Genomic DNA, 19,227 nt, shown 5'->3' on the forward strand with positions numbered 1-19,227 from the left:
AAACTATGGGAAATGTGGGACAATGAACACCTATGGGACAAGCAAGCTCCAGAATGGTCTTCCTGCCCATCTAATGAGATTTATCGGTACTCAAAGCCTCCTCCAAACAAAGACAGGAAGTACTAAGTCTTTGCAGGGACTGAAACTGCACAAGTGACCGCTTTTTGTGGGGGAATCAAGGAGTACAGGAGGGGTGAGGTGCATGTTGATCTATGCACTAACCGTTGCCTTTTGGACAATTCTTTTCGTCAGAGCCATCCCCACAATCCTTTTCTGAAACACAGAAACCAACCAGAAAAGACAGGAGAGTGGGCATGGTGAACACATGTGAACCCACCCTATCAACACACACAAACAAAAAGACAACAGGAAACTAGAAATTAAATATGAAATGGGAGACAAATTGGCATCCAAAGAATAGAACATGCAGAGGGGAAAGGAGGAAGGGCATCAAGAGAGTAACGTCAAACACAGAAGGGGAATGAGACAGAATCCATGTCACTTTTTTAACTCTCAACAGGAGAAAAGAGATCAGGAGGGCAACCCACCTTACTCTCCTGAGGGATACTCTAAATTCTTTAATTTTCATCCTCTACTTCAAAATCAGAATTGAAAGTTGACAACATTAAGCCATGTAAATGTGCTCAGGTCTGATTTGTGCAAAGTGAAGTGGCTCATACAAACCAGGAAGTTTAAAATAAGTTCTTAATCAAGTCAGATTCGTGACTCACATTTCATCAAAATCATAGCTGGTTACTAATGTACAATCTCAGCCTCCATAGAAGGCAAACAAGCATCAATCTTTTTTACTTTACTTTTTGACTTATAAAAATGTAATGGGGAAAGGAACCGAGCTACAATTTCTTCCTCTAAAGGACAATTTAAAAACAACAACAAAAGAACTAGCAGCAATTCCACAGCCAACTTAATATTCGAAAAAGATGCCTTCCACCTCACTAACATCTTGGTGGAAAATTACAGGTGTCCCCCCTGCAATTTGGTAATCTAGACAAAATTTGGCTATTTAATTCTGTACCTGCCCTTAAACTCCAAGCTTAGGGCAAAATCTAGCTTTCTTCAAGGAAGGTGTGGGAGGATGTGGAGACACCTAATCTTCATTTTCATTAACCCAGATCTTTTGACAGGGTATTCTAAGTCCTAACATTTTTGGACAAGTGTGATTACACAATGTGATTAATGAGCAGAAGAGATCTTGAAATAAGCCACAGTCGAAGGGCTTGCCTGCTAAACTTCCCGTGGGCCAAACAAAAGTTGACTTTCCAACCTAAGGAATATATTGTACTTTGGGATGAAACAAGAATCTGCATATTCAACCCTAACAGAAAATCTAGAGTGGCATAGCTAAGAAGATCTCATGTCAAGATGTGAAGCTTGCTGCTTGCATTACTTCCCTCTAGATAGGGAGATCTGGGGGATGTAAGGAAGAGCTCACTGGACCCCAGATATGATACAGGGCTAGCTACTTTTACACAGACAAAGATGAAGAGGCAGCATGTTAAAGCAAACATTGTCATGCAGAGATGGGAAATACAGAAAATGAATTCCAAGCCCATCTTTTCCCAAAGAATCTGCGGAGAGATTTATAGACTCTTTTTGTTTCTGACCTCACCATTCCAGCCAACACAGGACATTGCTTGCAGTATAAACTTACCGTTGTCACATCTCCAATTGATGTTGATGCAGCGGCCATTGTGGCAAGTAAACTGGGTCAGAGGGAAGCACGTTGGATAGGCTGCAAAAAGAAATAAGGACATTTGCAGGCGCTATTGTATATCCAGGAAGTTAGGTGGTATCAGCACAAATGGATGAGATTGTTGTGGTATCACAAGCCATGAAGTTGGAGGAAGGGATTTTTCAGGGAGACGAGGGTTTCACTTGGTCTTCAAATGGTACCTGGAGGTCTATGCTCCAGAAAGTGTATGGAATTATTGTAAAACAGTTCTAAATATCCCCACATATTTAATAATCAGCCCCTTCCAAATTTCTATCATATTAAAACTACAATCCAGTGGTAATATTTTCATGCTCCTTAGCTCCGGGTAGGATCTCTCTTTAATGAGTTCCTTCAAATCTGTTGCTTGATTAGCTTTTCTAGGATTTTCCCAGGTACTGATACAATCAAAGACAGTTTTGTGTTTAGATATTTAATTATGTCTGCCTAAAATATGTATGAATGAGGGAGATACAGTTTTAGAGCGATGTGTAATATACAGCTCTACTTTTTAGAAAATAAATCCTGGATTTTAAACACATGAAAGAATCCACAGCCTTTCAAATGTACACTTCTCTCAGACCATATGGCTGGAGATTATGTACTATAATCATAACTGTGATTATAGTAATGTTGTTGTTACAACAAAGCCCCTGCTAGATTATGACTATCCATTCACTTAGCAATTCATCTACAAATGTAATAGACCAGAATCTATTTCCTCACTCACCACATGAGGCTGATTCATCAGAGCGATCCCCGCAATCATCATCCAAGTCACAGGTCCAAGAGATAGGGATGCAACGGCCACTGGCACAGGAGAATTGGTTGGTGGGACACGTGCGAGCTGGGAGAGCAGGCAAATAGCAGTGAATAACAGCAGAAACATTAAAAGAAAAATTGCACACCTCCTTGAATCATTCTAATGGTGGATAGAAAAACGTCCTCAACGTTAATATCAGATGACATAGAAATAGTTAAACGGGTTCTGTATTGAAACTGTCCAGCACATTCAAATACACACTCTGCAGATATGCAGAAACTATCCAGAATTTTGAGCTGTAATTCCACCACATCTAGAAAGATGGAGAAGTCTGATATACAGGTTCATTTAGATGACTTAGAATAGACTTGCAAAGTTGTCGTGAAGATCAAATGAAGGATAACTATCTAGTTAATTAGATGGATAACAAACGACCGTTACCAGAGCATGTGGAATTAGATTCATCTTCATTGTTGCCGCAATCATTATCCCCATCACACAGCCAGCGGTTGGGGATGCAACGATTGTTCTCACATTTGAAGCGGTCCGAAGGGCATGTGTGCTGATCTGCAGAATATCAAAGCAAGGAAGGCATCTTAGGACATCCCACAAAATGAGATCCTTCTTTCCTTCTATGTGTATGATAGCAAAGTGAACTCGTCCCTTGGATAAGTTAAGAATTTTGAGCCTTTGAGCCACATTCGAATGAGTTTTCCAATTGTGGTAGTGCCAAATTCAGAGATTTTATGGGAAATCTATACTATCTTTTTTTAATAGCACTATTGTTTTCACAACGTTTTCCAACTATTTGTTTGTTTGTTTTTTAAGAAAATTTGTTCAGATTGATTTTGATTGATAACACTAAGATATGCTTTACTAGAAGCACTAGAAAAGTCCATACTACTATGGACATACAGCTATTTGGATCCAGCATGAATGTACTTCCTGTAATTTGTCAATCATAAAAAAATTGCTCTACTTTTTCTTAGGCTCACATGGACCTTTTCTGCTTCACATCCCTAGAAATAATTGATTTAGTATGACACGTTTACATTCCATGTCAAAATAAGGCATATCTATAACCAGGGAATCCAATTTCTGGTAATAAAAATTCATTTATATTTTTCCAATCTATAATGTTTTCTAAAAAGCTGTCGTATACAATGGTCATTCAGTTGGTCGATTTAAGCCAGACTTTTCTACTCTAAGCATCAGAGGCATTGAAAGATCTCAGAAAAAGGAATGTTAACCATCAGTTACTAGACTTCTAAAGAGTAGAAGGCAAGGACTGAATCATTACATTCAAACTGTATTTTTTACTAACTTGGCCCTTTGTTTTTATTTGTTTCAGGAAAAAAGGCAACAGAAGGAACAGAGATGGGCAGAAAAGCTCTTGGGAGTATTACAGGTCCACAACCCACGGATTGCAGCCCACTACTGGGCCACGATTCATTTGGAGCTAGGCTATACAAGTGGCAGGCAAGTGCGCACAGTTACAGTTGCACCAATGGAGCTGTATGCACTCACACACACGCACCTACCACTCACACAAAACCATCCCCTTTCTCCCTGTGCCAGGCTGCCAAGCTGGAAAAGTTGGGGACAACTTATTCCAGTAGAATTTTGTACCTTGGATGCAACCCATTTTGTTTGATGCAAGACACACCTAGTCACCCTAGCCTAGATATATCTGAAGGATTTATCGCATCTGTCTCATGAGAGGATGGGAATGGTCAAGAACCCTGGTGTCCCTCAAGCAAATACATACGGCAGAGTTCGGGTGCCTCATCACTGTTGTCCAGGCAGTCATTGTCTCCATCACATTTCCATCGCTCCTGTATACATCGACTGTTCTTGCAAGCAAATTCCCCAGGTTGGCACTGTGGAGGTGGAACGTAAGATGGATTGGCTGGACAAGAAAGAACAAGAGAAGAGTGGTTATGTAATAAGCAAGAGGCAGCTTTGGAGTTGAACCAACCCCTCCTGTCAGATACTTCAATTCTGAGGTAACCTGCACCTATGGAATGGACAATGACTGGAAAAAAAAATAGGTATATTTGCTGCCAATCACTATAAACCGATTTCTCCCTTCCAAACCATCCCACTGGAGAGTCAGAAGAGGACTGAAGAGGAAATCCTCACCCCATCTGCGCGTGGCTAAATATAGAAAGAGAAACCAACCAAACACTTTGTGACTCTGTAGCTCAGTCAAAGCTAAAGTTGGTAATAAAAAGCAACCAGTTGATTTTAATAAAAGTGCCAAAAGAAAATAAGATTCTACCCACACATCACAGAAAAAAAGAAAAAATACCCATCTTGGTGCATTTCTGACTATAACGCCAAATAGCACAATTTTCAGCCTAGTCTGAGGCAACCCTCTCAGTTGGATTCCAGCCAACTCTTTCCAAAAGATTCAACTTCTTTCTGACCAAATCCCGCACCCCACCCCTTCTTTTGTTTTATTGGCTCTTGGAAGTCAGGTGATAACCTCTGGGTAGATAAGGCTGGCTTGTTCTTTCAAGGGCCAGCTGTTCCCCACTACAAGTGGGCATAAAGAGAGGAATAGAGAGGAATTTTTGTTAGGACAAATGTTAGGCTAACTACAGCAGTATTGCAATGTATGGAGGAAGAGTAGATCTGAACTATTTTTGCCTACCACAATCCAAATCTGATTTCTGGACTGGAATAAGAGCTCTGGACCTACCCTTCTTAGGTAACAGCAGCTCTTTAGATACTCCCTCTAAGTAGGAAGATGGAATTGTTATGTACTACAAACCCCAAAATACATTCAGTGGTGATGCTCCACCCCAACATTCCAATTTCACAGACCCCACATAAAACCAGTTGGGTGTTGTGGTTAAGGGGCTGGCCTAAAAACCAGGAGGCCGTGAGTTCTAGTCTTGCCTGAGACATACTGGACCAGTTACTCTCTCGCCCCAAGCTACCTCACAGGTTGTTGTTGTTGTGGAAGGAAAAGAGTATTAGATATGTTGCCTGTTTTGAGTTAGTTATAAAAATAATAAAGGTGTGATAAAAATCTAACCCACCCCCCTCCCGAATTAGGAATTTGAACATGCAAAGATCATATTAATGATGAATATGTACTAGTCCCTACAGATTGTATTATGTCAAAACAAGTCACAAATTTACTATATGTATCCAAGTTTGAAAATGTGAATGTTCTTAAAATAATTGCTTTGTGAAACATCACTATCAACATGACGTCGTACAGAAACTTTTGCTTGCTTTTATATCTACATAAAATAAATTCAGGCATGACAAAAAGTATTATACCCCAAGAGAAAGCAGCTGTATGGCTAATGTAAAACTGAGTTCCCCTGCTACATCTGTACACATGGAGCCTTCCATAAGAGTCAAACCCCTGCAAGATCTTGAATAGACAGCAGTTTGCACAGAATTTCCTACTTTATATTCAAACTATTTGCACAGATGTTTAGAACGTAGATTATAGGCTGGGGGCAAAATTACTTACGGATGCAGAAGCAACTTCCAGTATTGGACATCAGATTGGATTATTTTCAAGATTCCTTCCAACTGTTACATTTTAAGATTTACTTATTTTAATTACCTCTTTTGTGGGTGGAAATAGGGCTACATGCTTGTTGGCAGGCCCTTAACACTTTAAATAGCTAGCGTTCCTAAATATGTAAACCACGAGTAGGTAACATTTGAAGAATTGGAGTCTATAACCCAACTAATTGGAAGCCAAAGGAAGTCATCTGCATATAAGGTGGTTCCAGAAGACCTCCTGCTCCCACCTCCACTTGTTTTTTTTAAAAAAACATTCTCCTATGCCTTCAAAATTTGGCTCTTCTGCTGTCCATGTCAGAAGTATGGAGTTCAGGGCACCCGTAAGCAGGATGCTCGGGGGGCTTTGTCATATGCACTCTTCAGATTTACCTCATTCTTTAATCAGTAGTTTGATATACAGAAATTAAACAAAGGAACCTTTTCTGTTGGAGGAAGAGGCAGTGATTGGGGGGGGGGAGCTCCATTTATGCGGAGGTTGTTTTGCAAAGTAACATAGCTGGGGCAGAAAAAATGTGGCAACCTGATTTAGAAATCACAATAAAGTAACTAGCCTCAGCAAAAAAAAAAAAAACCCAAACCCAAAACCATTCTTTCCAGTTTTGCTGACAAAGAATATGTTTGGCTATTATGGGTACTGGATGTTTTCTGTAAAAGTGTAAACAAGGGTGGAAAACCTCGTCCGATGAAATGGGTATATTCGTCAAATAAATATATTCCCCAGTTTCATTTGTGGAAAGCTGCAAATTGACAGAGTAATGGCTTCGTCACCCATGTCAATCAGGTCACATATTGTTCCTGTCAAGAGCATCGAAGAATTCAAAGCATCTGTGATGATCAATACAGGATAGTCTTGTCTCCAAGAAGGTCTTAATAAAATGATACTGCCTATTAAAGTCCAGATTATTATATTTTTAGGAATGCTGAACTTCTGGCAACCTCTTATCTCCTTTCACATTTACTGAATTATTACATGGATTGTTACCTTGGCAAGTGACAGAATCTGGTCCCAAAATCTGGTCTTCTGCACAGGCACAACGTCTGCCATTTGGGACAGCCAAGCAAAGACTACTGCAGCCTCCATTGTTCACCCGGCAACTGTTAGAGCCAACTAAAAAATTGACAAGAAGAAGCAATGAGAGAAAAACTTCCTAAGACCCGCCAAAAGCAAGGAAAAAGAAAAGGCCTGGAAGGCTCTTGTGCGATCCAGTCCCAAGTAAAAGAGATCTGGAAGTGCACTGGAAAAGCAAAGCAGGATTAATAAATTAAAATTGCCTTTTGCAGCAAATAGCCTGACCAACTCAAAGAGTTTTGCAGGAGCTTAAAAACCAATAAATTCCATTTTCCACCTAAACTTTCATGAGTCAGAATTCATAATGCTCAAGTCACCGCTAAGTCTTCGATTTTAATCGCAACATGCCCGGACCTGTCCTTCTTTCCATTCCTCCTCATAGCCTCAAGAAAATAGAAGTGCTCTTAGTTCAACAAATACTGGTAGTCCCCAACTTACAATCACAATTGAGCCCAAAATTGATGTCATTATGCAAGACATCTGTTAATTGAATTTTGACCCGTTTTACAACCGTTCTTGCCAGGGTTAAGTGAATCACTGCCGTTGTTAAATTGGTAATACGGTTGTTAAGTGAATCTGGCTTCCCCATTGAGTTGGCTTGTCTGAAGGTCACAAAAAGGGATCACATGACTCCAGGACACTCCAACCATCATAAATATGAATCAGTTGCCAAGCATCTGAATTTTGATCATGGGACCATGAGGATGCTATAAAACGGTGGTTAAGTGAGAAAAATGGTCATAAGGAATTTTTTCTAGTGCCACTGTAATTTTGAACCATCACTAAACAAATGGTTGTAAGGCGAGGAGTAACTGTACTACATGTATAGAGTGGCTATAGTGGTTTTTTAAGTGGGGGGGCTGCACGTACCTCCCCAAGCTTCATTTTCACTGGCAGAGGACCGTAGGAGGCTTGGGAGCACGTTTTCGCTCTCAGAGCACTCGGGCCACCATAGGCGCCCCCCGACTCAAGTGATGTCAAGCTGGCCACACCCACCACGGGCCCCTGAGGTCAAACATAACCCTGAGGCGGCCCTCAATGCAATCAAGTTTGACACCCCTATGTTAGAGCATGTTTCACACAATCAGCATGCTGACTTTTCTCAACCATAGTTTTTTTTTAAGTTTCAATGCATTTTTGCCTTTCTCCTCACTTTAAACACCTTTCTCTCTTTCTTTCTCTCTCTCTCTTTCTCTCTCTCTCCCTCCCTCCCCCCTCCTCTCTCTGCTACTTTTAAATGTTTTCCCAGGTGCAGAGGCACTCCCGATTCATGAGCGTATGGTCACACTGCTGGGAAATGCATATAAATCAAATCTAACTGCAAGGGACCATGCATCATTTTCATGAGACAAGAGAAGGTTTGGGTACTATGCAAGGTCTTTGCAATGTTCTCAAAGCAACATCCAGCTTTTCACACCGTTAATAGAAAAATTAAAAGCATCAGAGTAAAAGAACAAAATGCTGTTTCCTTCCTGGTCTTTGACGAAAAGGAGCAGCAACAATATGGGTGGTCACAATCATATTAAAAATGAAGAAATAGTCTCCTTCAGCACTAGCATTAAGTTTAGACAGACTATTTTTAACCTGCCACAATGCATTCACAAGCCTAAGGAGAAGGAATAGCATTTGTTCTTACTTGACTTATGTAGAAAGTATGTTCTGTTTTAGCAAGTGCCACTATCATACTAAACCCATAATGGTTACTGACATTTGTACATAAGAGCTGACCCCAAAAGTAAACAGCTCTGATCCAGCTGATTAATCTGAGTTTTAATACAAGAGCCCACTTCTCTGTATGTGAAGGAAACCATTAAAGATGTCTTAATTTATGGATAGCTTTTTTCCAACAAAAATTCAAGGCTTTCTTCTAATGCTCTTGGTCTCACATGCACATTAATCCAAGTGGCCACTAAAAATAAAGCTTTGCACTGCAGCAAATACCATGCTATGCATCACGATGTGCACCATAGTTCTGTTCTGAACCCTGTACGGATCCCTAGAGAAAGTGTGTTACAGTTCACTTTTAAGGTAGGTTATTTTTTCGTTCAGGGTCCTATTCACTTTGTAAATTTCTGCAAAGTACATTTTGACAAGTGCTCATCTTGGTTTAATACCTTGCTGTTGCTGAGCATCGTACATGCGAATCTCAAAAAGCGGTGGTCGTTCATTGCGCAATAGCGTCACAGCCTTGGTTTTCTGGTCCAAACGAAAGATGCTACCACTTCGGTACTCTGTCCAGAAGAGGAAATGGTCATAGTGGCACAATCCAAAGGCATGACTCAATTCACTTCCATCATAAACAACCTGCAGCAGGAGAAAGATACACACAAGTAGAACATTTAAGACAAATAATCTACATTTTAAAAATGCATTTTTTTTGACAGCACAGCTGTAGGGCCAAAGCAATAGGAGAAGGTTGGATAAAGACAGAGGGAGATCATAAATATATAGAAGAAAAGAAAAAGAGAGAGGGGAAGAGCTAGTTTGGTCTAATGCAGGGGTGTCAAACACAAGGCCCGCGGGCCAGATGCGGCCCACAGGGTGCTTAGATCTGGTCCACCTGGCCGTCCTGGAAACAGCGGACAAGCCTGTGGTGCCTCTGCTAAAACAGAACTTGGGAGGGCTGCATTTTCACTGGCAGAGGGTTGCAGGAGGCCATCCCAGCCGAAAATGGAGCTCGGGAGCCCGTTTTCGCTGGCAAAGCGCTCGGGCCACCACAGATGCCCCTGATATGAGTGACATCAAGCTGGCCATGCCCACGCCCATCCACCTACCCCCGTGGTCAAACACAAGCCTGATGTAGCCCTCAGTGAAATTGCGTTTGACACCCCTGGTCTAGTGGTTAAGGCAACAGGCTAGAAAGCTGGAACCTCTGTGTTCTAATCCCACTTTAGGCATGAAAACTAGTTGGTGACCTTGGGCCAGTCACTCTCAGTCCAACTCATCTCCCAGGATTGTTGTTGTGGGGGAAATAAAAGAAGGAAGGTTTGTTGGATAGGTTTACACCTTCAACTTTTTAATAAAAATAATAAAGGCAGGATATCAATAAATAAAAATAAATATTGCAGTGAAGAAAAACTGTGTTTTAAATAATCAAACTACTAACCCAAATGTTTTTGTAACAGCAATTCTAATTTTTGCTGGGATTATAGTGGTGAGGCTAATGCCACATTTATCGTATTTGAGAATTTTCCCCCATTTTTATTTTGTCCTTGAGTTAATGTCGACACATGATGACAGTGTGATTTTGGAAGTGGTTTGCCATTGCCTCTTTCCTAGGGCTGAGAGAAAGTAACTGGCCCACGTCACCCAAGTAGCTTTGTACTTACACCAAGACTAGAACTCACAGTCTCCTAGTTTCCAGCCTGATGCCTTAACCATTACCCAAAACTAGCAACATCAATGATCTAACTGGACTTCCAAGTGATCTAAAACCACAGCATTTCCTTCTTGTTGGATAAAAGGCTTACAAATTGCTGAAATACCTGCCAAGCACACATGTACCTGGTATGTCATTAAAAAAAAAAGCAATTAGATTAATTGTGCTTGTAAAAAAAAAAAGGTCTAAAGGCAGGGCAAATATTGGCCTGAGCAAGGGGGATGTTTCTTAAGACTTAATTGTTTTTGATATATTGGAAACATTTGTAGAAGTTTACATAAACCATAAGCCCAGTGTTTAACAACTGTGAACAAAACAGCCGGCAAATAAAAATGCAATTAAAAAGTCAGCATGCTTAAACTGTTTACAATTTTCGGATGAATAATTTGGAGGGTGTGGGGGTGTGGAAGAGCAGGTTGCTTGAGAAAATCGCAGGCACCTGTGCTGTCTTATTTCTCTCCCATTTGAGCCTTTTTTATCCCCAAGCGTCAGCACAGCAGAGTTGCCAATAAAGCAGCAACCCCTTCACAGGTATCAGAGGATTACCACCATCCTAAATATACTAACAATTGTACATAGTTCAAACCATTTCAAAATGTATTCATTGCTGCTGCTCCTCGCTCTGAGTACTTGCGATCTATAACCATTTTTTTTTCCTTTGGAAGCTGTACTCTCATCCTGAAGCAGGGGTGTCAAACTTGATTTCATTGAGGGCAATTGTATTTGACCTCGGGGGGGGGTAAGGGGGTGGGAGTGGCCAGCGAAACATCACTCGTGTTGGGGGTGCCTGTAGTAGCCTGAGTGCTCTGCCAGTGAAAACGGGCTCCTGAGCTCCATTTTCGGCTGTGACGGACGCCTTCAACCCTCTGCCAGTAAAAACGGAGCTCAGGAGGGCTTCCCAAACTCCGTTTTCACTGGCTAAGGCACCACAGGCCAGTCCTTCACTGTTTCCAGGGCATCCCCATGGGCCAGATCAAAGCACCCCATGGGCAGGATCCAACCTGCCGGCCTTGAGTTTGACACCTCTATCCTAAAGTGAGTGGCTCCAACAATTCAACTGCATGCATACAGATACAGTCATTTAAAAAGATATCGATAGGGCACTGAGAAAAAACATTTTGGTAACTATTAGAATCATTCCATTTGGGTTCAAGCCCAGAGAGAAACAAAGCTCATACAAAAACTTATTGAGAATGAGAAAGAACAACTAGTGTGGACAGAAGTAGAGACAAAACTGGCACTGACCTTGCGTTCTGTGCCATCCAGCATGACCGTCTCAATCCGGTCATAGTAAGCATCAACCCAGTACAACATCTTAGAGGGAATGTCCAGGCTCAGCCCATTGGGCCACAGCACAGTCTTGGAGGTGATGAAGACACTGCGGTTGGTGCCATCCATCCAAGCCTTTTCTATCTTTCCTCTTTTACTGTCCTTTGGGTCTTCTTCCCAATCTGTCCAGTACATCCATCTAAGTGAGAAAAGACAGGAAAGTCAACGTGTGTGCAGTTTTAAAAAAATCACTCTTCCTTTGTTCATCCATAGATAGCTGTTCCGTAGTCATTTTCTTAAAAATTTGGATTTCAAGAACCCTCTGCAAATACTTGATCAAGAGAAGCATTTTGCAAAAGAATGAAAGTTCAGTCCCAGGTCAGCTCTTTCACTTGTGCCTTGTTCATAGATTCAGTGTTCAGTTCTTGATAGTCTGCTTCGCTATACCTCCAAGCGATGTAAGAAAAACTGGTATCAAAGCCATACAGAAAACAAGGGTATTCTGTCCATCCTTTGAAATCACTGAACAAGATTTTATTATCAAGAGAAGATAAAACAATAACATATAGGCAGTGTTCCTCAAATGTGGAAACATGGAATACTAATATATCTTCCAAACATAAGAGAATGCCCATTAAATGTTGCAGAACAAAAAAGTTAACCATTAATGCATATCATCATCATCATCCTTTAAATAGTTTCTTCTCCCCAATGTCCTTGCTTCTACTTCCTCAAGTAAATTTTCTTTACTGGGTAGTATCAAAACAAAGATAGCTCCTTCATTTATTCCTTCTTCCATCCAGTGAAGAAGAAAATTGCTAGCAGCACATTTAAAAATTTCTTGGAAGAAGTAACTTCCGGGCAAGCAATGGCAGACTTTCTACCCTGGATGAAAAACGCTTTAAGGATGACAAGAAAAGGGTTTTGAAAGAGCAAAAAGGGGATCAGAATTTTGATTTTGGAAAGTTAAAGGCTAGGATATAGGGCTAGGTAGACCTGAAAGAAGATTTCCTGTAGGGTTTTTCAAATTTTATTTTAAGTATATGAAAGTTTTGAAATTAACCATAAGAAATCCTCTCATGGGAAAGTTTTCCTGATTGGAAAATAAACATACAGTAAGAGGGACTTTGAAAATTAACCAGAGAGAACTAAGGATTACAATTAAAGAAGGGGCTCAATAATACAGTGGAGCAAAATATTTGATTATAGAAGGAATTGAGGCTGTTTGGGAACTATACACTCAGAAATCACAAGATTGTCTAATACTATAAAGATGGGTTTAGAAGAGAATATAGAAGAATAGTGGTTTTTTTTTAACTGGATAAGAGAGAAACTGATTGGAATGTGGATTTGAAAATGGATTTTAAAAAGCCAAATTACAAGTGTGGTATGGAAAAGGATGTCACAATGGATTTACATTTGAAATCAGCTAATGTCTTAACAACTAAAGAAATAATAAATCAGAAGAATTATTTGGAAAATCTTCTTATCTTGGGTTTACAAAGAGGACGTGTTAAGCTACTGAAGTTGTTTCTGAAAGGAAAAAAAGGGAAAATGAGAAGAAATCAACTGGTGAGAAATTATTTGATATGAGTAAAGATCGAGCTTAAAATAAATCAACAGAAGAAATATAATTTTTGTTGTTTTATATCTTGAAGATAGTGATCACTTGAAATACAAAATGGATTTAACTAAGGTTAAAGAGAGAGAGAGAGAGAGAGAGAGAGAGAGAGAGAGAGAGAGAGAGAGAGAGAGAGAGAGAGAGAGAATTAATTAATTAATGGTAGTTTTTAATAGAATTTGCTAATTGGACTCAATGATGAGAATGTATAGTTTGATTATTAAGGGATGAAATACTAAATTCTTTATACTTGTCTTGGAGGAAGAAAGAAATCACATATACACACACACACAAACACACACACGTTATATATAATTTCTTTAATTGTTTTTTCTCTCTTTTAACTTCTCTTTTTCTTTTCTTTATTTTTTGTATTAGTTTTTAATCTCTGTATTTGTAAACTTTAATAAGATATTTTTTAAAAAAGAATTTCCTGAAAGAACTATAACAGAGGTTGTTTGAGATCTACACAGCCCCAACCTTGCCTGCTTGCTATAAGAGAGATGGATTTTTTTTTTTTTTTGACAAGGGGAGATTTACAACAGAAAAACATGCATGCCCATTTAGCAATCTTCCACAGATGCATTTAATTATAAAGAAAATACAGTTATGGGAGATCAAGCATGGACTTCCCAGCATAATGTAGTAATGTGGTCCTAAATTACTCTCCTGTCTTCTGCCCCATTTTTCTTGTCACTGTTATGTACTGCCTGTACAGTCATATAATTGAATGATTTAGACCTTTTCCAAGCTTATGTTAAGGCAAACATAAAAGTGTAAATTATAAAGATTACAGCAACATGGAAACCGCTGGAGACAGAATTCCATTAGAGGAAGAATGAGGATAAAAATGTCATACATGAATATTAGAAAGCTGGAAAGTAAAAGCAACGGAAATCTGCATAATAGATGCCTTGCTTCCTGGAGGTTTGCTTGACACCCCTAGAATGCACTGTTTCTGTAGACACATTCTGCTCCATTTCCCTGATCCCCTTAGGATCCGCAGCCAGCAGAGACCCACCCATTCAAGGGATCCACCACAATGGCTCGCGGGTGAATCATCCTTTCTTCAATGAGTGTCTTCCTGGTCTGGGCAGCTTTTTCTAGCCTGGCAACGCTGATGGTTTTCTTGGGTCCATCATCAGTCCAGTAGAGATTGTTCCCCATCCAGTCCACAGCAATGCCTTCTACATTATGAATGCCTGGAAGAAGATAAAGTGAGAAACGTGCTGTATATGATCAAGCCAGGCAGATGAGGACGTGCCACTGAAGGTTGAACGCAACACGATAATACAAGCAGAGCTACGTGCTTTGTTATACGATCGCTACGGAAATTGACAAGGCATGACAGACACACTCATACCACCTTATTATCTCTTTTGAAAGATCAGAGATTCAGTGGCAGAAATCAGTCTTCAGATTTGTACCTGCAAATATTACAAGGAGTCTAAGAAGCATTTAGAAAAAAAATAGTTGAAGCCATACAATGCAATTCTTTCTGGTACATAGTGACCAGCTTATATTCAGAATAAAAGTTATGTCCCCAAATCCCAATTTACATATCAAACCACATTCCCTCCATTCTAGACAGCTTATGCACCGGAAACAAATTCCTTGTGTGTCTAATCACACTTGGCCAATAAAGAATTCTATTCTTCTAAGGTCCCATGTACCACTTTAGAGGAAGCCATTCTAACATTTAACATGCTAATGCAGACATCCAACGAGCAAAAACTTTGCACACGTACCGTCTTTCAGAATTGTTTCCCTATCTGTTCCATCAATTTTCTGCCGTCCAATCAGGTAGCTGGTAGTGTCAGCAAAGTAAATGAAGCCGGTCTCTGCATGGAAATCAAGGGCTCTGGGGTTCATCAAGTTTTCAATGGGGATCATGTGTTCATCAGGCACTTTGGCTCCCATGTCCATTCCACGAATGATGCCTGGCCGACCTTTGCCATAGACAAGGAAAAGCTCATGTTCTGGCTCTGGAAGATAAAGAGAGGAGGGAGGAGGGAGGAGGAGGAGGTTACTTTTGATTTCTACCCAAACTCTCAGAAAAAAAAAGCAAGATGTCACAATGATAAATATAAAACAAAAAGAACCACTAGAAGATAACCCATAAAAAGAATAACAGTGACAAGAGGACAAGCCATGCAAGAAGCCTTTGTGAGACATTCTACTTCAAACTCCAACAAAAATCAGGTTTTCAACCTGGACATGAGGGAATGGATGCCTCCTTCTTTTTCTCTCAGCCACTGATATTCAGTAGTACAGTACTATCTCTGAATCTGGAGGTTGCAGAAAGCAATATAACCAAAACAAAAAGAGATGCTGGCAGATATAGCTACCCTTCCCCTTTCAGAGAGGACTACAGGTAATCCTCAACTTGCAACTTTTGTTTAGTGACCATTCAAAGTTACAATTGCGCTGAAAAAAGCGACTTATGATCATTTTTCACACAACTGTTTTGCAGCATCCCCATGGTCATATGATAAAAACTCAGACACTTGGCAACTGGCTCATATTTATGACGGTTGCAGTGTCCCAGGGTCATGTGATCATCTTTTGCTACCTTCTGACAGCAAAGTCTATGGGGAAGCCAGATTCACTTAACAACTGTGTTACTGATTTAACAACTGCAGCGATTCATTTAACAACTGCGGCAAAAAAGGGTCAAAACACACTTAACAGTTGTTTCGCTTAGCAACAGAAATTTGCTACAGGTAATCAACTGTGGTCCAAACTCAAGGACTATCTGTACTGTATTGGCAAATTGATATTCATTTAAAAACAATGAATTCAGATAATCGGTTCTGGAAAACATAGACAATAAATAAAAAAGGTAGTGTTTCCTATATTCTAAGCCCCAAAACAGTTAACACCCTTAGTTGATATTTTTTTTGTTTCAGCTTCTGACACATTTTATTGCCAAGCTGATAGACTGCAATTCACCTCATCACCAGGCATTCTGGCTATTGTTTCCTGGGATTCTGTAGTTGCTCACATTAAAATAATTGTAACAGCAAGAATATTATTATCATTTAAACTCGAGGCACAGAGATAATTTGGCATGATGTATAAAGTCATATCCTCAGTTGGAATTAAATACTCTGATTGCAATATTTGGAATGCTCTAGTTACATTTTGAGAATTATTATGAGCAAAAGAAGAAAGCCAGGTGGGATCAACAGGGCAATAGATATGGTTATATTTACAGTGATTTTGGAAATGCCTACAGCAACACTAATAAGAAATACAACTTTTCCCAATTATTTGTTTGAACAAAAACTCACCATTTACAACAACTTCATGGAGATTGGGGCTACTGTGCAGCTAGATTGGCATGGCCCCCCAAAAATCACAAGTATAAGTCCTTTGTATGAAAAATACCCCAAATTGAGTAGAGAACTAGAATCATGCACGTGTATTTTTGAAATCTGAAATTTATTAAAAACTTTAAATTGATTAAAAAAGAATATTTGAACCAAGTCAAAACATCAAATTTTAATATACTAATGGCCAGAACAGCTAGCACAATATTCTTTGCCTTTGCTTTGCTGTTTTGATCACGGTTTGGGGGAAAGGTGTGGGGAGAGAATATAAATTTTCATACATTTAATCTTCCCAAATTGTTTCTCAATTTATATCAGATTAATCTGGGAGGGAGGTGCGGTGGGTATCTCTTTCCCTATGGAAGACATTGCTGCTGTGATAGAAATTGTTATTACTCCTCCAGTGATATCTGAATTCAAGTTTTTAATGAATAGGCCTTCATGAAAACACTCCTGTCAGGGTCTCATTTATAGCTTGTGGCTGTAATTTTCCTTCCGCAAATCAATAGAGGGCCCTCAAATTAAGTCTCTCTGAAGTGCATGAATCTTCAGTATTGTGTTTTCTTTTTGTTTCAATCCCTACTCTTCTTCATTCCCCAACCCTTTGTTGAGAAAACCCCTCCCTTCTTGTTTGGATCAACTCCAGCTCTTCCTTCTACAGCTACTTCTCACTGGTTTCTTCTGTCCCTTTTCCACACTGAAAAATAGAGGTGTGAACCTGGGAGAAGAGGACCGACCGATCAAGTAACATAACTCTCATCTCTGTCTGCTGCTGATAACAGCTATGTTTGCAAAATACCCTTAGTAATTCAGATGTAAGATATATGTAAGATATCTTTCAGCTGGGATTATTTTACACTTTCCCAAAAAATTAAAATCTATTTTCTTTTTTCTTTTCCTTCCTTCCTTCCTTCCTTCCTTCCTTCCTTCCTTCCTTCCTTCCTTCCTTCCTTCCTTCCTACCTACCTACCTACCTACCTACCTACCTTTTCTTTCTTTCTGCTCTGATGACAATTTAAAGCAAGATGCCAAGGAAAATTTCCCACTCAAACTGAGAGATTAAGACAGATTTCTCTTCAGCTCAGCTGTCTCTCAACCACAGCACACTCTCGCTCACAACATGCAACTTACTTTTGCAGGACTTCCCATCACTGCCAAGGCTGAATCCTGAACGGCACCGGCAGGTCCTCGTCTTGTGACTGTTTCCAAGGAGACAGATGTCAGAACAGCCACCTGGTTTTCCAAACTGGTCCACTTCACAGCCATGACTCCTCACTAATAACAAAATATTCCCAGTCAGTTCATGTCAACAGGTATTTATTTCAGTTTTATTCTGTTGTGTTATTTAAGATTGACAATAAGCAACAGGGACATGTAGAGACATCCTTCATATACCATAATTATGCAATAGTAGAGAATTAATACCTAGAGCTGAATTGTTGGAGATACTTTAGAACAAAGTCAACAGCTGTGTGCATTTTAATTCATACATCTATTCATACTATATTTTATTTATTTAGTGTCTTCAAGTCAGTGTTGACTCCTAGCAACTGTTTGTTTGGCAAGGTTTTTTGGAAGTGGTTTGCCTTGCTGCTTCCTAGGGCCGAGACCCAAAGTCACCCACCTGGTTTTATGCCAAAGGCAAGAATACAATTCATAGGTCTCCCGATTTCTAGCCTGATTCTTTAACCACTAGACCAAACTGGCTCCCCATTCAAATAATGCACATTGTTCATAAATAACTCTTGAGTTCCTGATTTCAAGGTGAGTAATAATCACAGCATCACCTTCTTGTTAACTAAAAGGCTTACAAGTTGCTGAAATATCTACCCAGCAAACATCTACCTGATATTTCAGAGCAAAGAATAATCATATTAATTGTTCTGGTGGAAAAAAAAAGTCTGAAGGAAAGGCAGGGCAAATATTGGCCTGAGCAAGTGGGATGTTTCTTTCTTATTTATTTTTAATACATTGGAAATATTTGTACAAGTTTACATAAACCATAAGCTCAGTGTTTAAAGACTGTGAACAAAACAGCCAGCAAATAAACGTGCAATTAAAAAGACAGCAAGCTTAAACTGTTTACCATTTTAGGATGAATAATTTGGGGGAGGTGGTGGAAAAGCAGGCTGCTTGAGAAAATCGCAGGCATTTGTGCTGCCTTCTTTCCCTCCCAATTGAGCCTTTTTTCCAGTGTCAGCATAGCAGAGTTGCCAATAAAGCAGCAATTCTGACACAGGTGTCGGAGGAGATGCCCGTTTTGGAGCTCTGCAGCCACAAGCAAATGGAGCACAGCAGCCACAGGAAAGAAGGTGTTTTCCCTTCAGAGGCAGTGGGTGGTCCAAAAGAGTAAAGTATGGAGGTCCAGTAAGGCAAAACACAATGTAAAAAAGAGTCAACATATTGACCACTGATCGAAAAAGAAGAAGAATTTTAGAGAGGGGACTTAGGACAGAATAGGCTTAAGAAAGAAATGTTGATGCATACTAGTAAAAGTATAAAGCACAATG

At 39.8% G+C, this 19,227-nt stretch overlaps 1 protein-coding gene across 3 annotated transcripts in view; it reads right to left on the minus strand.

Moving 5' to 3' along the window:
- LRP1 (LDL receptor related protein 1) overlaps positions 1-19,227 on the minus strand; it is a 311,480-nt gene that overhangs the window by 106,017 nt on the left and 186,236 nt on the right. For all 3 annotated transcript variants that reach the window (XM_087925459.1, XM_026713764.2, XM_026713763.2), the window contains 10 exons: positions 17,849-17,992; positions 15,134-15,370; positions 14,407-14,587; positions 11,741-11,963; positions 9,231-9,420; positions 7,030-7,155; positions 4,264-4,404; positions 2,937-3,062; positions 2,463-2,579; positions 1,673-1,753 (listed from right to left, as the gene is read on the minus strand). In XM_087925459.1, the coding sequence (XP_087781585.1) occupies positions 1,673-1,753; positions 2,463-2,579; positions 2,937-3,062; positions 4,264-4,404; positions 7,030-7,155; positions 9,231-9,420; positions 11,741-11,963; positions 14,407-14,587; positions 15,134-15,370; positions 17,849-17,992 (1,566 nt within the window). The remainder of the gene's footprint in view (positions 1-1,672; positions 1,754-2,462; positions 2,580-2,936; positions 3,063-4,263; positions 4,405-7,029; positions 7,156-9,230; positions 9,421-11,740; positions 11,964-14,406; positions 14,588-15,133; positions 15,371-17,848; positions 17,993-19,227) is intronic.

This window comes from Pseudonaja textilis, chromosome 2 (genome assembly GCF_049901715.1).
Source record: "Pseudonaja textilis isolate UNSWEBS1 chromosome 2, rPseTex1.2, whole genome shotgun sequence".
NCBI lineage: Eukaryota > Metazoa > Chordata > Lepidosauria > Squamata > Elapidae > Pseudonaja > Pseudonaja textilis.